General features: G+C 40.5%; 2 protein-coding genes across 2 annotated transcripts; both read left to right on the forward strand.

The window, feature by feature from the left end:
• Nucleotides 1-10,651: 10,651 nt before the first annotated feature.
• Nucleotides 10,652-11,974, forward strand: LOC130712277 (aspartic proteinase CDR1-like). The gene is made up of 2 exons (XM_057562110.1): nt 10,652-11,123; nt 11,199-11,974. Exons 1-2 carry the CDS (start codon nt 10,652-10,654, stop codon nt 11,972-11,974), a joined length of 1,248 nt encoding a protein of 415 aa, XP_057418093.1.
• A 4,364-nt stretch (nt 11,975-16,338) lies between these two features.
• Nucleotides 16,339-20,101, forward strand: LOC130711923 (probable arabinosyltransferase ARAD1). The gene is made up of 3 exons (XM_057561707.1): nt 16,339-17,411; nt 18,287-18,652; nt 19,433-20,101. The coding sequence occupies exons 1-3, from the start codon at nt 16,488-16,490 to the stop codon at nt 19,610-19,612; spliced, it is 1,470 nt and encodes a 489-aa protein (XP_057417690.1). The 5' UTR covers nt 16,339-16,487; the 3' UTR covers nt 19,613-20,101.

Below are 20,101 nucleotides of genomic sequence, written 5' to 3' on the forward strand. Positions count from 1 at the left end.
AAAAGGCGGCTTTGGCGATTCTGAAAACTGCAAGGCGCCTCAGACCTTACTTCCAAAGTTTCCAAGTCAAAGTTAAAACTGATGTTCCCTTAAGGCAAGTACTTCAGAAGCCTGATTTATCAGGGCGATTGGTTAGCTGGTCAGTTGAGCTATCAGAATATGACATACAATATGAGCCAAGGGGCCAAGTCACAGTCCAGAGTTTAATTGACTTCGTGGCGGAATTAACACCCACTGAAGGAGAGAAGACTCAAGGAGAATGGGTCCTGTCTGTGGATGGATCCTCTAATAACACTGGAAGTGGGGCGGGAATAACAATTGAAAGTCCAGATAAAATGATCATTGAACAGTCTCTCAAGTTCGAGTTCAAGGCGAGCAATAATCAATCTGAGTACGAGGCTCTGATTGCCGGCTTAAGGTTGGCCATTGAGTTGGGAGTCCAGAAGTTATTTATCAAAGGAGATTCGCAGTTAGTGGTTAAACAAGTGAAAGGCGAGTACCAGGTGAAGGATCCGCAACTGTCCAAATATTTGGAAGTGGTGCGCAGATTGATGATGGAGGTCAAAGAAATCAAAATAGAACATGTCCCGAGGGGACAAAATGAGAGGGCTGATGTGTTGGCGAAGTTGGCAAGCACAGGGAGATTGGGCAACTACCAAACAGTCATTCAAGAAACCCTGCCTCGCCCGAGCATTGATTTGGTAGAAATAAAGTTGAAAGCTGTAAAGTCAGTCAGTGAGGGCGAGCTACCTTGGATGGAATCAATTAAGACCTTCTTAGAGAACCCACCAAAGGAGGATGATTTGAACACGAGAACAAAACGCAGGGAAGCCAGTTTCTACACACTGGTGGATGGTGAGTTGTATCGGCGGGGAATCATGTCTCCTATGCTCAAATGTGTCGATACCAAGGACGCTCTCGGAGTAATGGCGGAAGTCCACGAAGGTGTGTGTTCTAGTCATATAGGCGGGCGATCCTTGGCAGTAAAAGTGATAAGAGCAGGATTCTATTGGCCAACAATGAAGAAGGATTGTTTGGAGTATGTTAAGAAATGTGAAAAATGTCAAGTCTTTTCTGACTTACACAAGGCTCCACCGGAAGAATTAACAACCATGATGGCGCCTTGGCCATTCGCCATGTGGGGGACTGATATCTTAGGACCATTCCCTGTAGCGAAGGCACAAATGAAATATATCATCGTGGCGGTTGATTACTTCACTAAGTGGATAGAAGCCGAGGCAGTGGCAACTATCACAGCTGCCAAGGTCAGGAACTTCCTGTGGCGAAGGATCGTTTGTAGATTTGGGGTCCCCATGGCGTTAGTAATGGATAATGGAACCCAATTCACAAGTAGTGTTACCCGGGAATTCTGTGCAGAAATGGGAATCGAGATGCGATTTGCCTCTGTAGAACATCCACAAACCAATGGGCAGGCTGAGTCGGCTAACAAGGTTATCCTGAAAGGGTTAAAGAAGAAACTGGATGAAGCAAAAGGGCTTTGGGCGGAGGAACTGCCAGGCGTTCTTTGGGCATACAACACCACTGAACAGTCAAGCACAAAGGAAACCCCGTATCGTCTAACTTATGGGACTGACGCCATGCTCCCGGTAGAAATAGAAAACCAAAGTTGGCGAGTGGCTCGGTTTAATGAGAATGACAACGGGGAATGTAACACCCCGATTTCGGTGGCGTCACTTTAGTAACCAAAAGAAAACACTTTAAGCGGAAAAACGTAAATTATTTTTTTTCGACAATATAACTAAAGACAGAAAGCAATAAAACTCCCCAACAAAAGATAAAAGGAACTACTATACAACTATATATACATGCCTCGCTAAACACTACCACGTCACGAGTAACCTCCAGTGACGGGTGACAGAAAAGAGTAACGCCCGAAGGCAATATGTACAGTCCAAGATAAAGATACTGTGTCCGCAACACTAAACTACAAAATCTGAGAGCAAGTTGGCCCAGCGGCCTAAGAAAAGACCCCCTAAATCCAACCAGCTCTCTGTGATCTCCATAGGAAACCACACAAAAGCTACCGGTAGGAAAACTACCCTGTCCCCAAAAACGGAAGCATGACGGTCAGAGCATCGACACTACTCCTACACTATCCCTACCCGAGGAGCCCACACTAGCACTCGATCCTACACGCTAGCGCGGTCGTCATCCGAATCTGCATCCAGGACGACTAGGTCGACGTACTCAACACTGCCCTCTCTGTCCACCCTAATGCGCTCCTGCACTGGACTCTCGGGCTCGGGGCCCGGAACGAGATCCGCGACGACAGCAGCAGCAGTAGACGGACTAGACTCCGTCGAAGCCCCACCTACTGGCACCTCCTCAGAAGGGTCCTCATCATCTGAAGGGGATGGTGGCGGTGGAGGTACTCCCAAGCCGGGTCCACAGTGTACTCCTGGAGGCAGGTTGAAGCTCACGATGTGCCTCCTCATCACTCCCTCCGTCAAGCGTCCAAATCGGTCGACACGGTCCTCCATGATCCGACCGGTGTAGGTCGCACGGTGGCCCTCGGAATCGACCACCCATGCACCTGGGTCGTCTTGGTCAAGCATCTCGTACCTGGTCCCCCCCGACGGGCTGACCATGGTAAACCAATCCCCCATACTCATCTGACAAATGGCGTAGTCCGCCCAAACACACACAGCAGACGCGAGGGTCAACTCCAAAGAATTATATAATTAATAAAACCAGATATATTTATAGGATAATAAATGCTCGCCTCTCAGGCTTATAAGTTTTGGGATAGCTTCCTAGGGTTGCATGTATCACAATGAATATAAAGAGCCATAAAAACAAGTAGCATGCCTCAAAAATAGGATAAACAGTTACCAATCACACTCAGCAACTAAGTCAGCATGTATGTTGCATGAAATGCAATGCTGGGTAACAAAATGCATTCCGGAAGAAGGATGGACATCAACGAGGCGGCCCTAACACCAGCCACGGTGGGTACCTTCCTGCTCGCGTGTCTCTTACACCACACAAAAGTAGTCAGATCAGCAGTGAACCCGTAGGTCTGCCATTCCGTCTGCTACTGAGGACCACCGTAGTGTCCTAAATATGGAAATCCGGGTCTTATGACCATTTTGGAATCCACCGAGGTCCGGTATCACGCCGTGTATTAACCTCAAAATGAGTGCATGAATGCAAGTGATTAGCCAAACAACGTCTCCGACCTCACCCGACACGTCGCCACGTGTTCTAGATAACTTAAAGTCTCTAAAAGAATACCCTAAGGTAAATGTCGATTCTGCGACAAAATACAATTAATCATAAACAAAAGAGTGCAACCACTCACGACAACTCTTCGAGTCATCAATGCTCTCACGAAGTCTCTCGCTTCTGTGGAGTCTCACACATTCACAAAGTCTCACGCTTCAGTGAAGTTTTATGCTTTCACAAGGTCTCACGCCTCAGTGAATTTACACACTTGCACGAAGTCTCACGCTTCAATGAAGTTTCATGCTGTTCACGAGGTCTCACGCCTCAGTGAAGATCCATGCTTTCCACAAGGTCTCACGCCTCAGTGGAGTATCACGCATTCACAAGGTCTCACACCTCCGTGAAGCTTCTCGGCTCATCCCTTGGATGGCTAAACAAACTGCTCCCAGAGCGAATGAGTATCAACATACCCAGAACTCGAAATCTTCTCAACACTTGGATCCGACGACACTTCTCGTTTTCCAACACTAAACTTCAATCCAAAGCTTGCATCCGAGATTGTTATCTTTATTTAAAGGTTTAGAGGTTGTTTAATATCTTATGAATTTTCTTTATAAAAATAGCTCTTTTTTAGTCTTATCGTATTCCCTATGAGTTTCAAAGTTCCCATAAACCCAAGTAATTCCCTGAGAAGGTCTCGATCCATTGGAGCATGACAAGGTCCGAACTCCGTTCGTCCTTTTAAAACTCTCTCAAAATCTCATAAAAATTCGGCATGACCTGCCCGTAAACCTCACTCTTCAGAATCTCAGGTACAAGTGGAATAGCATAAATAAAACAGCTCAGTCAAAAGCATAAACAGCATATTCCAACACATCCTAAGTTAACCATGTAGCACATAGCATGTGAATCATTTAGCACACAATATCATGGCCTCAAGTACTCAACAAGGTCGGCCGAAGCCTCAGAGAACAATTCAGACATTTAGCAATTAAGTGCATAACACATAGATCAAGTCGAACTTGTCGACACCTAAAGCATTATCTAGTAATTCAGAGAGTAGCCCTCACCGGTGGGTCTTCCAGCTTCTTCCTCAAGATGTTCTCCAAACTCTTCTCCTTGATTTCTTGGAATCTCCTCAAACGAACCTTAAGCAAAAATCACAGAAATCAACACCAAGAGTCAGAAACTCAGCAATCAAAGAGTCCTAAGGTTACACAGTACACTACTACCTCCTTGGTACGACAATCTAACGCGTTAAGACAAGTTTTCGAAAAATCGGATTCTCCTCCCCCCTTGATATAGCTCTCGGCCACTTTCCTTAATTGGGAGGGTCGATTTTTCTTCGATCAAACTTGGTTCCTAGGTTAACATAAGCCGTAACTAAGACGGTTCTAGGCTCGGAAAAATTTTCGGATCGAAAACTGATATAGGGGCAGTTTGGTCATTATTTTTAGCTCAGAATTTCAAAATTGGATTTTTGAAAAACAAATTGGATGGGGACGTCCACAACGACGTTTATGACGACAAATCCTACTAGCACTAAGCCAAGTCGATAGATTAGAGCGTAAAGGTTGCGACTTTGCCGAAAAATGGGTATTTAGGGTAGAAATTGATCCCGGCGGCATTTCGTCGACATTTGACAAAATCTAATCCGCAGAACACGCTCAGGAGCATGCAGGGAAGAAGTTTAGACGCTGAAATCAGCTGATTTGAACAGTTTTTCAAAAACCTCAAAATTTTGAACTCAGAAAGTCGCAGGAGAAATGGACAGAAACGACGATTCGAAGGAGAGTATAGATTACCTACCTCGAGGTCTTCGATTAGTGACGAACGGTGAAGCAAACGGGCAAGAAACGACGAAGATCCGGATCTCTCTCTCTCTCTAGGAACTCGCGGTTTTGGGGGTGGGGGAAAATGGGTTTTTTCTCAAAAATCTAATTTTTCAGGCTATTTATAGGTTTTGGAAAAAACGGAAAAATGATTTTTTTGCGATTCCGATTTTTCCTGCGCGTTCCTCTGCGCATTCTAAGATAGGTTCTGGCGACAGAATTCCAGAACTCAAAATAGAATTCTTGGAATTAAACCAAAAGATCCAAAATCGGCATAAGTCGGTGTAAGTCGGTTTATCCCGAAAAACTACTTTTTGCAGTGATCGTCGGATGAGAAAACTTCCTTCTGAAGAAAGATTAGGAATGATGAGTGAAGTAGAAGAACGCGGGTGGAATCTTCATTTGAGTTTCCGGATAGAGAAAGTCTTCATCGTCTGTCGATCTTAGGTTTTTCGAACTATCAGGGATTCCGTTTCGGCAAACTTCCGAGAATTGGAATTTGACGTTCGTACTTTCCAGGATTTCGCATCGAAATGGTTGTTTAAGGACGGAAAAGAGAAGTTCTAACATTTCTCTGAGGATTTTTTTTTTGGAATTAGTTTCCATCGTGTCCTAAAGCGTAAATTAACTATTCACTAATACCTTCGACCTAGGATTAAGCGTATGTTAGTCGTGCTATAACTCTTTCGGTTTTCCGATACATTCTTGGACTTTTCCTGAACCTCTTTCCTTCCCAAATTTATCTTAATCAAATAACTTTTTTTATTTTATTCACTTATCCAAAGCGTTAAAACTTGGGCCTTACAGGGAAAATCTGATAGCAAATCTAATTATGTTGCCAGAGGAACAACGGGAGGCACACATAAGGAATGAGGCGGGAAAAGTGAAGGTTGCAAGAAAATTCTCAACAAAAGTCGTGCCAAGAAAAATGAGGGTGGGAGACTTAGTGCTCCGGAAAAACACAATACCTGACAAGCACAACAAGCTTTCGCCCAATTGGGGCGGGCCTTACAGGATTATAGGCGACGTTGGAGGAGGAGCTTATAAGTTGGAACAACTAAGCGGTCAAAAGGTTCCACGAACATGGAACGCCTCTCATCTAAAGCAGTATTTTAGTTAATAGAAACAACAAATGTAAATGAAGTCGCACTCTTTTTCCCTTTCTTTGGAAAGGTTTTTAATGAGGCGACATTTGTAATGAAGGGACAATTGTTCCCATACGAAAGAAAATTAATGAAAAGATCATTTCAACAGAATCGCATATATTTTTTAATTTATATTACGAGTTCATGCAATGCAAATCGTATCAAGGTATGCAATACCGTGAGTAAACCTTTCGGAATAAGAGAGTATCGCCTTCAAAAGTTAAAAGCCTTGGCAATTCTAGTGGCCACTAGAAACCAAGCCTCGTCGAAAAATCGGCTAAGGTATGTAAACCAAAGTAACAACGAAAGTTGGAAACAACTAAAACAACGAATGAACTTAAGATGATATCCATTTAAAGTAGGGAAAAGGGGGCGACGCCCATACATGATTGGGAATGAAAATAAAAGACAGGGCAATGCCCAAAGAAAAATTTCAACTTCATAAAATAAAAACAAATTCAAGCCAGGTTCTCGTTGTTGGCGTTGTTGCCCTGGCTTGTCCCATCTTGAGGATCTTCCTTCTCTTGATCCTCATTCCTGTGCTGCTCATTCCCATCTTCGCCATCTTCTTCAGGCTCACTCTCATCATCGAATTGGGGAAGGAGGTCGAGGCTAATGTCATCATCACCAACTACTTGACCATCCTTGATCTCCTTCTGCCACCCAATGCGGGAAAGATCAAAGCCCGGCTCAACCACACTGATCTGCTCTTTGGCCGCCAGAAAGCCTTGAGCATATTGAAGAGAAGCACGCCCTATGATGGAAGCATTCAGGCGATCATGTTTCTTCTCCAACTTTTGATATTTGGCTTGAATGGCAGTGTGCTTGTCATTTATGGCTTCTTTAAGAGACTTGGTCTTTTGAAGAAGCAGGTCCGAAGCAGCCAAGTCTTCAGTTAACTTAGCACACTTCTCCTCAGCAGATTTCAGCTTTTTGTTGGCAGTCTCAGCATCAGTTTTAGCCCGCTCATAGGCTGTCTTATAATCAGCCGCCTTCTTTTCATAACGGTTCTTGGCCGATATCAACTCCTTCACGCACTGAGCCATTCCCGCCACAGTACTGGCGGCAGAGAGCGCGTGATGAATCGCCACGGAAGCAATGTTGGGGGGGCCTTGACCGGAAATGTCCTTGTGAATCCGGTTGTCAAAAGTACGGGTCATGAATTCAAGCCCATTGAAGTGAGGATCCGACAAGTTCAGCAAGGGGGGAGGAGCCTCGCCACCAATGGCTGAGCTAGGGCCAGCTTGGTTAAATGGAGTTGGTGGGCGGTTGATTAGCGCGCTTGAATCTTGTTGAGGGGGCGGGACATTGTCATGTCCCTTCTTTTTCTCAGCCGGATGACTTTTTGGATCGAGAGTCGATTGGTGAAGAGGCTTACCACCAGCAGCACCTGAAGTTTTTTGACGTTTAGGGTCCCTGACGTTGTCAGAACCCGAAGTACCTTCATTCTTCTTCTTTTGCTCAGTTTCGGCGGCCCTCTTCTTCGCCGCCGCAGCAGACTGGGCGAGGTATTCCTTCATCTTGATTGGGTTCGCGTCAACCTTGCTTTTTCCCATCGTAGCTGTATGGAAAACACCAACTAGACGAGATACATGAACAAAAAGAAAAACAAGTTACGTGCAAAGATTATAAACTTACTAAAAAATTGGTTTAAAGTGCCGGATTTCGACGCCTCAATCAAGTCGTGACCAGAAATTACTGGTAGTGTGCGGAGGTAATCGGCGACGCCTTGTTCAGATTCATCCAAGGCGTCGTATGAAACAGATATTTTTCGGCGAGGGTTCTTTGTCCAGTAAAAAGGGAAGAGAGGGTTATTGTCGGAATCTCGGAATAAGTTCTTTATTTCGGGCGACTCCATAACTTTAAAGTATTTTTTCTGCCATACTTTGTAATGGCTTTTAAGGGCGGTGAACCGACTCATGTTCTTACGGGCTAAAAGTGGAACCCATTTCACAGAAGTAGGTTTAGTGGTGACTGATTTATAGAAAAGGAAGAACAAAGGATAGGTTGGGGTGAAACTCAAGTGTTCACAAAGAATTTCAAAGCAGCGGAGAAAACCCCAGGCGTTGGGCTGGAGTTGGCAAGGCGCCACATTCAGAAAAGAAAGAACGTGACATATAAACGGCGAGAAAGGAAGTTTGATGTTCAAGTCTAAGAAGAAATAGCCATAAACAAAGAAGAAATCGGGCGATTCATCGGCTGGTTCTTTACGCAACAGAACACAGTCATCTTCGCCACATGGGAGGACATTCAACAGATGATCTTCATTATTCGAGGTGGCGGGATTTATCTTCGTGAACCCTTGAGCAGATATTCGAAGCGAATTAATGCTCCCAACGCTGCTCCAGATAGAACGCAACAGACATTTATCTTCAACTAAATGCACGTCAGAGCGCCATTCAGGTGAAGACAAATCTCCATTAGAGGAGAGAATTGAGTCTACAGATCCGGCGGGACCGGAATCATCATGGGTAGAAGGCGAGGAGTGAATTTCAATTATAGAGGGGGCGACAACTTCCTCCTCCGTGGAGGGTGAAGAAAGTTCTAGGGAAGAAAGGCTAGCGTTTGGTAAAGACATGCAAGGCAGTTTCATAAAAAGAAAAAAGAAGATGAACAAACAAAAAGAAGAAAGAAGATGAACAGAGTCAGAGAAAAAAGAAGTAAACGAAGAATCTCAAGAAAGAGAAAAACTAACCAGGGGAAGAACTGTGGATTTGAGAAAGGAGAACGTCGGCAATAGGGGAGCACCGCGCAATGACGACGGCCGGAGGAAGAAAAGGTTTACCGGAGTTCAAAGAAGAGAATGAAAGCTGCGGTGAAAAGATTTTCAGAACAAAAGTTTTGAGAAAGTGAAAAATGAAAAGTGAAAAGGGGTTTTTATAGAGAGAAAGGAGGAGAGAGAATGAGTGGGGGAAGATCGTGGGATTGTGGGATTTGAAATTCGAAAAGGTAGGAAGCGAAAAGACATTACTCCTCGAGACGCACAACTGAAAATTGCATTTATAACAAATGATGACGAAATCCCGGAAAACAAGGATACGTGCGTCAGTTGAAAAGACGTGATTGACGGTTATGATTAGAGGCGACATATCTTTGAAACGGCAACAAAGGTGGCGAAGCGTGAAAATGGCGATGTAACAACAAAAGTAAAATGGCGATAAACGAATAAACAATAGAGGCGAACTACTAGGTAACGATGAAGACATTTCGACTCATTACTCGAGTCTCATGTCTTGGGGGCATGTGGACTGGGCGGGACATAAAAAAAGATTATGTCCCGCCCAAAATGAACAATAAACCATTGAAGATAGCCATGGCGGGAAGTGCGACACAACGAGCTTCATTGCCCTCCCTTAGATGATGGACCCACAAGCCAGTTGGAAGATTCCTTTGGATTTGTCTTATATGTACAGGGATTTGGGCCCTGATTGTCAGGCCCAAATATATGAAAGGTCCATATCATGACCACCCCCTCTATAAAAGGGGAGGTCATCCACTTGTACGAAACCAACTTTTTCAGCATTAATGAGAATATTCCTTTTATGGTAGTTTTGCTATTTTAGTGCTCTGCTAGGGTTTACTTTCTGTCATTCTTTTGCGTAAGCTTGCCCTAGTACAGAACAAAGGGTAATAACAAATTTTTTATTAAAATGATAAAGACAAAAATGAGAATAATTTCCATAAGCTTTAAGCTTTAAACTGTAAGCTACCTCAGGCAGCTTATTAAAAAAGCTCATTTGCCAAACATTTTTAAATAACTTTTAAGTTAGTCAAATAAATTTTAAACTGATCAGATAAACTATAAGTAAGCTAAAATGACATATTAAATATAACCTAATGATATATTACCCTTATTCGTGTGTCGCTTTTGGGCGAATAAATACACTCCAGTCGTCCCTACACACACAAATACTCCTAGAGTTATAACCTTCTAGAAGTATCTTTTTCAATTTATTTCATCTTCCTATATTTATTTCAATTCCCTTATTTCTTTATTTCTCTCGTCAGGGTGAGGTGGATTTTGGAGTCAACCCGTCTTTATCTAGAACTAATGTGATGACTCGTGCAATGTCCGTAAAAATATTTAATATAATATTAAATAGGTAGGGATGAATTGCATATTTTCCCCAAAATATATTAATATATAAACATTAAAGGATGTTAATTGACTTTCCAATAGCGTCAAGAAAAAAATATAATTCACTTTCCAGAGATTCAATAATATATCATCTCAAATAAAAAGTAAATCCTAAATCTAGAAAATTAAAATCATACTTTTTTTTTTCTTTTTATGCTAATTCTCATACGTTGAAACAAAACTTTGAACAAACATACAGTTCAACCTATTATTTCTCCTATTTTTCTCTACAATCTCACTCTCCACAAATCCACTTACCATTTTGCTCTTATCAGAAACCTCTAAAAAACAACTATTGCAAGCCCGTTAAAATTGAAGCTCAACCCAAACGCATATCTGCCATAGAAACAATGACACCTTATTCTATTCTTTCACTCCTTTTGCTCAACCTCTATTGCATCATCGCTCTTACTCATTCTCTAAACAATGGCTTCAGTGTGGAACTCATCCACCGTGACTCTTTAAAATCTCCATTCTACAATGTCTCACAAACCCAATTTCAGAGAGTCGCCAATGCTGTGCGTCGTTCCATCAACCGTCCCTATCATTTTAACAAAGCTTATGATCAAGCAAACACAATTAACCCAACTATAATTCCAAACGGCTTTAATAGTGGTGAGTTTCTTATGAGTTATTCAGTTGGCACCCCACCATTCAAGCTTTATGGGGTTTTAGATACAGGTAGTAGCATTATTTGGTTTCAGTGCATACCTTGTGAAAATTGTTACTATCAAACCTCTCCCATATTTGATCCTTCAAAATCCCTAACATACAGAAACCTTCCTTGCTCTTCGTCTATATGTCAATCTATTCCTAGTGGTAGTTATTGCTATTGAGATGATAAGCAAACTTGTGAATATGTTGCAACCTATGATGATGGGTCATATACACGAGGAGATCTTAGTGTAGACACTCTAACATTGGAGTCAACAAACGGTTATCCCATCTCATTTCCTGGATTTGTAATTGGATGTGGACACAACAATATTGGAACATATCAGGGACAAAGCTCTGGAATAGTTGGCCTTGGAAATGGACTTTTGTCCCTTAGAAATCAATTGGGTACTTTAGTTGGTAGCAAGTTCTCATATTGTTTGGTGCCAATATTTTTAGATCCTAACATCTCAAGCAAACTCAACTTTGGGGATAATGTTGTGGTTTCAGGATATGGGACTGTCTCAACTCCTTTAGTCCAAAGAAGTGGAAAAGTTTCTTATTACTTAACTTTAGAAGCATTTAGTGTGGGAAACAATAGAGTAGAGTTTCGAAGCACCTCTTTTGGATCTAGCGAAGAGGGAAATATCATAATTGACTCTGGCACAACACTAACTCGTTTGCCAAATGATGTTTACTTCAGGGTTGAATCAACAGTGATAGAAGTGGTTAATCATGAACGTACTGAAGATCCTTTTAAATTATCAAGGCTTTGCTACATAACTACATCAAGACAACTTGAGGTGCCTATAATCACAGCACATTTTATGGGTGCAGATATCCAGTTGAATCCTCTCAACACTTATGTTCAAGTTGACGATGATGTTGCATGCTTCGATTTCCTCCCAACTCAAGGCTATCCCATTTTCGGGAACCTAGCGCAACAAAATTTCTTAATTGGCTATGACTTCCAGAATAATGTGATCTCGTTTAAACCTACAGATTGTACGAAGTACTGATGGTGTAGTTATTCACCTTATCATTGCTAATTACATTATTATAACAACTTTGAAGTTGTGTATGAAATACAATTTCGCATGCATTATTAGCATGCTCATTGTCAATCAAAAGATAAGATTTAGTATGGTTGCGCAATGCATGCGAGCTTCAATTTTATTACATTTTGGTCAGAAAATCAATTTCTTTTCATCTATAACTGCTAGAAATAGTGACTAAGTTCCCCTTTTATATTGGTTCTCATTATAAAAGGTATGCAACGGTTCTAAATGGCGCAACCGCTATAAAAGGTCTTGTTTATAGCGGTTCTTAATTATAATTGAGAAGAAGAATGTAGGATATGGATCTAAATTAGCAATTGTTCCACATAAGCCGCTTTTAATTAATCTAGACATTTTTGAACAAGGCGTGCTTATTGGAGACTTTGTTGTTTGCAAGGAGTCAATCTCAATGGAGGAATATTTTGTGAAACCTCTACCAAAGCCTCCAGACAAAGAGTTGATTGTTGAATGTACTAATTTTTCATTTACTCTTGTTTCGGGTGGTACACATGCTCGAAAAAAGGTTTTACTTAAATTGAACATTGTCATGAGTCATGCTAAAGGAGCTAGGAAACAGTTTGAGTCTGTTAAGATTGTTGCAGATGAGATCCCTCAAAAGCCACCTGACTTGTGGATTGTTGCTGTTGTGCCTCAAGACTATGAGCTTCCGCTTAATGCGAGGCCTCCACCGGATCCAAGTGAAAGCTTATTCATAGCATTACGAGGTTTCATGCCTTGCCAGTTCCTCCCTTGATCCCTGGTTTCTCCTATCACTTCTCTTTTATTACACTTGTCTAAATTATTTGATGATTTGTGCCTTACATTGAGGACAATGTGTGATTTAAGTGGGGGGGTGAAAATCTTAGTTAGGAGTAGTAGAACCTCAGTTATGATAGTTTGCAATTTCAATTTATTTGCTATGATTTTTTTGTATTCAATAAAATAGTTCACACTTTTTCAATGAGTTTTAGGGATGATGAGTTTATGAGCAATATAACCACTTTTCTGTTAAGATTCATGTCTCTTTTGGATGAAGTTGCTTGCATTTTGAGTTCATCATGATTTGCATTGAGAGTTAATTTGTTGGATTCATTGTGTTATATGCTTTCCATGTGAGATTACCTTGTGAGATTTTGGACCAAACACTTGAATGGTAATATCTTTTCCATGATTCTCTTCTTTCTTGTGTGATTTCCTCATGTTTATATGCACTACAGAACTTGACTTGATTCTGACTGAAATTGTTGTTCATGTGCATACATTGAAGTGATAAGGCATTTTTTTCAATAAGCTATTGGCCTAAAAAGTTGACCTTGCATGTGTTTAACCTTTGTTTTAGCCCCTTTGAGCCCAATACCTCCATTCTTTTGTAGCTCATTACAAGCCTAAGTGAAAAACAATGATGATACCTTACCTTAGGGAATATAAGAGCTTTGAAATTGTTTTGGGAATGAGTATTCAACAAGTGTGGGGGTGAATTATTTGAATGCATGGTCTTTGTAATCTCTAAAAAAAAGATACCTTCTTTGTTGTTATCAAAAGAAAAAAAGTAAAGAAGTCATGAAAAGAATGACGACAAAGTTGAAAAAATAAAGAAGAAGAAAAGAAGAAGTTACAAAGTGAAGGAAGGTACCCATTGCAAAAGAAAAAAAAAGGAAGTGAAAGTTGTAAAAAAGGAGTTGTGAAAAGGAAGAATGTGCTAATTCTTGGGGTTATGAGTAAGTTTAATTTGAATTATTTTCCCATTGCTCTTATTTTTCCTAAGGTTTTAACTCTGAATATCTTTCTTAAATCCTTCCTTGACCTTGGCCTCATTACAATCTTGGAAAGTCCTTTGATCTTTGTGTGCATTCGTTCAATTTAATTGATGTGTTAGAATCTTGTTAAGCCTATGATAGTTGCATGTTTTCATGAGATGATGAGAGTTTCTTAGGCATGATTAAACACAAGCCAAAACACTTGAGAGTAGAGAATATAACACTTGCATCCAACTTTGGTATACAATTTGCAATTCTTGTTGGCTTGGAATGTAGGTGATGGAGTTCTTGTTTACCTAATCTCTGTGGAAAAGTGAAGTGGTTGTTCTCTTGCTCATAAATCTGAATTTCTACTTCTCAAAGATTAGTGTGTGCTGAGTTTTTATGTTTTAGGAAGTACTTGTTATCAAGAATGATTTTCTGATTCTTCTTTGAATTTAAGTTTTGCCCGGGAGTGCAAAAAGCTAAGTGGGGGGGGGGGGGGGAATTTGATAAGCGCATAATTGATGCACATTATGTGTGTCTTTCTAAGCTTCATTATATACATCTTTGTGCTTAATTGTTATGTCTTAGTCATGTTTTGACTATTAGTGTTGATTTGGATTATTCATAGAAATGTGCTTAATTCTATACTTTTAGTTTCTGTGCTTGTTTTTCTAGAACAGGTTGAATATGGAGTTAGAGTGATCCGAATGAGGCGTGTAATATGTAGTTGGAAAGATAATTTGAATATTCCCTTAGATTATCTTGGGCTATAATTCTATACTCGGTTATAATTCCCTTACAAAGTTTCTGTCGCTAATCTTGCGAGTCTGGAATAGTCTGCACTTAAATGATCATATCTTGGGCTAAAAAACTCCGAATTAGGATCCGCTTGAAGGATCGCAAAGCTGATTTAAAGGGCTACAACTCTTATGTTTATCTTAATTGAAGATTCAGCCTTATTGTGGGTCCTTCGAACGCCTGAGTCTTCAGCAGCTTACTCTTCTCTTGGACCCGATTTTGTGAATATTTAGAAAAGATTTAGGAGAGATTTAGATAACATGGATTGTTACTTGATGGACAAGTTTATTTATTAGTATAAATAGGCTAGTTGAGGCTTTTGTTAGGATCGAACCTCATCTCTCCCTCTTTTCTAGTATGAGTTACTAAATTTCTTAGTTAGTCTTAGGATTTTTAATATTCTTGTGTTTGCAAACTTGAGGTTCAGTTCTTAATAAATTTCTTCTTTTTATTCAAGTTGATTTATGTTTTTTAATTCTTGCTTTGAATATTATTTTGGATTCAAGTAATATTCTGTTTTAATTGTTATTAACCAAGCGAGTTGACTCAGTTAGATGATTCTTTAACTGATGATGAGACGATGAAGCGATCGTGAATTCGTTCTTTAAGAACGTAGATCTCTAACGCCGATCGGTTGTTAACTTTGAGGATTCCGTGGGCATAGATAGTTCTTGTACTTTGAAGTGGCGATCGCCAAGCTTCTTAACTTGAACGAATCATATTCTGAACGATTGTTCAGTGGAGAATCAGGGTTCCATCTCACGATTGTAAGGTTGGATTCAACTCAGAGGCTTGTTGAAAGGTTGAATTAATCTTTTATGATCAATGAAGGTTTGTTGCACTTGAATGTTATAATCCGTGGGCTAAAATTTTATTTTATCTGATAATTCAATCTTTTATTTCCCTACTTGATAATCAACCAAACCCGTCTTTTTATTTGCTTTTGTTATACTCTAATCTCAATTAATACTTCATCAGTCCTCGTGAAATCGATCCTGGTGTTCAACACCTTGTACAACATTCAAAGCAGAAATACTTTGATACGCACCCACGACAGTGCGTTCGTCAGGGACACAACAATTAAATAAAGCAAACGGAACAAAAACTCTAAAAAAACATGCCTTATGAGCAAACTATACAACTAGCCCTAAAAAGGAAAACAACTCGATCCCATAGCCCATATCAACCACTACCAAAAGACCAATGAGGGGACGATCAACGCATCTAACAAGAAAACCTCTAAAGAATCAACTCGAAAAATCCATAATCCGACCAAAAAGAAGCCAACAAACCACCAGCTCTAAAGAGGTTTCCTCACTACAATTCAAAGTAATTTTGGCTATTTTAAAAGACTAATTTGTAAATTTTAAAACATTTATTACGGAAAAAGCATAATTAAAAAAATATGAAATTCTTCACTTTTAATGGAATACCAAAGAAATTGTCCGTATTTAATTTAATCTTTACAATAACACATAATGATCGGTAGATGTTAGATTACGGGAATTGAGTTTGGTGCCCCACCCCTTAGGCTTTGCACCCCACTTTATTAAATACGGAATTTAAAGTTCCGTATCAATACGGAAAATAAAATTCCGTATCTATTTTAGTATATAATGAGTGGTTGAAAATGTGACACGCATGCTTAAATACAGTACGGAATTTTAAGTTCCGTATTCAATAGGGAGAATACAGAATTTTAAATTCCGTATTTGATAAAGTGGGGTGCCAAGCCCCATAGGTGGGATGTCAAACCCAACTCCCTTAGATTACTTGTCTCCAAATCGAAGTTCATACATCATAATCATCATTCATCATCCTTCATTTTCCCCCATCTTGCGTTCATAGCTCATTGACATACAACACAATTGAATTTGCTTCATCCATGCCATACATACATACTTCGCAATGTGCCTAAGCTTTGAATTCTGAAGATGCCGTACCCAAAGAGCATGAACAACGAAGAAGGCACAACAACAAACAAAGCCAAGAGCAGAAAACCCAAACCCAGTTTTGTCTCTCGATTTTCCATCACCACCCAAACACTGTTTTCCTCCATGACTCGCAAACCCCTTCTCAAACAAACCCTAGCCACCTTCTTCCTCATCCTCATCCTCTACGCGCTTTTCAACGCCTTCTTCCACACCGCCGATTCCTCCGCCGCCTTCGACACCACCGCCTTCTCTTCCTCCGTCCTCCTCGCCGGCAGCCCCCCCAAACCTCCCGCTGTCAAAGTCTACCTCTACGATCTCCCTCGCAGGTTCACCCACGGGGTTATCTACCACCACTCCCTCGCGCGTGGCACACGCGCCGGTGTCGATGAGAACGATATGGCGTCGCTCAAGTACCCCGGCCACCAGCACATGGCGGAGTGGTATCTCTTCTCCGATCTCTCCCGACCTGAATCGAAGCGCGCCGGTTCCCCGGCGGTTAGGGTTCTGGATCCTGACGATGCGGATTTGTTCTTCGTGCCGTTCTTCTCATCGCTGAGCTTGATCGTGAACCCGGCCCGGCCTGCTGGTTCGGGTTCCGGTGCGGAGAAGCCGGTTTACAGCGACGAGGAGAATCAGGAGGCGTTGGTGGAGTGGCTGGAGAGGCAGGAGTATTGGAAGAGGAGCAATGGGAGGGACCATGTGATTGTGGCCTCGGATCCGAATGCAATGTACCGGGTTATCGATCAGGTTAAGAACTGTGTGCTGCTCGTGTCGGATTTCGGGCGGGTGAGACCTGACCAGGGGTCTCTGGTGAAGGATGTGGTGGTGCCTTACTCGCACCGTATCAGAACCTATGAGGGTGACGTCGGTGTCGATAATCGCAACACCTTGTTGTTTTTCATGGGCAATCGGTACCGCAAAGAGGTAGCGATTTCTATTCTGTTCTGTTTGGTATATTGATCATAGCATGTTGTGTTAATTTTGGTAATTAGATGCCATATTTGCATTTCAGACTAGTTTTTATGGATTGTTATGTTTTATTAAAGGGAATGGAAGTCTTCCAAGTAATTGTGATTTGATACTTGTTCTGCATGGATTGAGAGGAAAAAAACTAGTGTAGCTGCTATCAAAATGTTAGTGAAAGGTCAATAAATTTTATCTATAGCTGTGTGCAACCCCGCATATCAGGATGGAAGACCATATTCTGAGCTTTTGAAAACTTCTATTACCTATGAATTTACTTGTAAGAAGCAAACTGAAAAATGATACATCCAATGCAACTTAAATAATATAGGGAACTACCATAGAGCGTCCTCTCTAGGCTCTAGAGATCTTTTTTACATGGTTTATGGTATCTATTTATGTTTATTCCTCTCTAGGCATTAAAATTTCTTTGCTGTCTGCCGGCAAAACCAGACTTTTTAATTCATCTGTTACATAAGAAGGTATGAATTATTAACTTTGTAATTAAATGTATGCATCGTTGCCCTTCTGTGTCCTTGCCTATAAGTGTCCTTTGTTTTAACAATATACTCCTTGTACGGGTATATATTCTTTACTTGGGCAGCATACTAGATGCTGGTCATCATGTGTAGTATCACTTTGTTCTATAGTCAGTTTCATCATTGGATTCTTGGTTAAAATTTCAAGTCTGTGTATCATACTTTGTTGGTGGAGTGTTCTCTGTATATGCTTAATTAACTAAACCATTGCCTATGGCTCAAATATTTCATTTCTACATGTGGCCTTCTTGTTACACTCATTCATCAATCATCATTATATCCTCACCTTCTTTGCAGGGAGGGAAAATTCGTGATATACTCTTTCAAATTCTAGAACAAGAAGAGGATGTTGTAATAAAACATGGGGCACAATCGAGAGAGAGTCGGAGGGCAGCTTCACAAGGAATGCATACATCAAAATTCTGTTTACATCCTGCAGGAGATACTCCATCAGCCTGCCGTCTGTTTGATGCTATAGTTAGCTTGTGCATTCCGGTGATTGTCAGCGATAATATTGAGTTGCCTTTTGAGGATACCATAGACTATCGAAGGATTGCTGTATTTGTTGAAACTTCTGCTGCTATAAAGCCAGGATATTTGGTGTCAATTTTGAGAGCCATAACACCAGATAGAATCTTGGAATATCAAAAAGAAATTAAAGAGGTTTGTACTACTGGCATAATTCATTTTTGCGATAGAATCTATGATCTTATTAGTTATTACTACTATTGCGTTCCACTCAACCAATTGAATTTTAATATCTTAGGAAGTACATAATCTATTAGATATTTCGTCGAAACTGGTTGACATGGCTACTTATTGTCAGTGCAGTGTTATATTGTTGGGAAGGTAGGGGTTATTGTAGTCTTTAAACTAAAGTAATCAAGAATTGTTTTTCATGAGTAAGAGTTTGTTAGTTTCTCATTGGTTTTCGGTTGTGCTAATATGTGAAGTTTGATTAGAGTGCGTCTCTTTTGTGACAGACTAGAATCCTTTTTCCACACTCCCCTCCGATCTTCTAGTCCCTAAATAAATAGCATAGCATTAAGTCTTTGTTATAATCTCTATGCCAAGAGGGACTGATGGTGTTTAGCATTTTCATGATTTGTGAAGCATACATTCATAATCTTACTAGTGAACTTTGGCATTTAAAGTAGTATATTCTCATTACTTCTCTCCTCAATCATGGACACCCTTGAATCCTTGCATTCTGTTGTACCTGGCTGTACAAGTAGAAATTATGCTAGATTCAAGTGAGCAGCTCCAATTTTAATAGCTAGGATTGACTTGCTTTACTTCATCTTTTTCTATATTTTTAATTGACTTTTTGTAGTTAATGATTCCTATTTGAGAAATAGAATTGAAGGCGACATTCTAGTTTTTACTTCTGTTTGAACTCCTTTTGTTACATCACGGCCTTAGAATTATTTTATCTGATTTCAGGTGAAGAGATACTTTGAATATGAAGAACCAGATGGGACGGTTAATGAGATTTGGCGCCAAGTCTCGAGAAAACTACCCTTGATTAAATTGATGATTAATCGTGAGAAAAGGCTGGTTACAAAGGAGGAAGCTGATTGCTCTTGCATATGCACTAACCAGACTGCCATCACAACCTTGTAGCACTTCTCTCACCATCGGGTTTGCATACTATGTGACTCAGTTTTGTTTGTGAGGATTAGAACATTTAATTAGGGATAATGATAGTTGTAAATATGGTTTCTCTCATATTTCACATAGGGGTGACTTGGAAATTTTTGTTGACAATCCCTATATGCTCAACTCATTCCAAATAGAATTTGTCACGCATGTGAATATGTATGAGAAATTATTTGTGTAACTATCATTGTCCAGTAGTGAATTCTTCCTGGTACAGCGGTACTGACTTGAGTGTTACTCCTATATCTGAAGGCTGGGCATAGCTCGCTACCTGCCGTGTGTGTACGAGTGTAAGTGTAAGGGTTGTCATTGTAGATTTAACAAGCCCCATATAAGCTTACACAAATCGACTGCTAGGATAAGTAAAAACAAAGTGTAGTGTACCTTGATTGTATTGTACAGGATACAGAATAAGTCATCATCATTATTGTTATTATTATTCTTATTATCTTA

Source organism: Lotus japonicus, chromosome 4 (assembly GCF_012489685.1).
Source record: "Lotus japonicus ecotype B-129 chromosome 4, LjGifu_v1.2".
Classification (NCBI taxonomy): Eukaryota; Viridiplantae; Streptophyta; class Magnoliopsida; order Fabales; family Fabaceae; genus Lotus; species Lotus japonicus.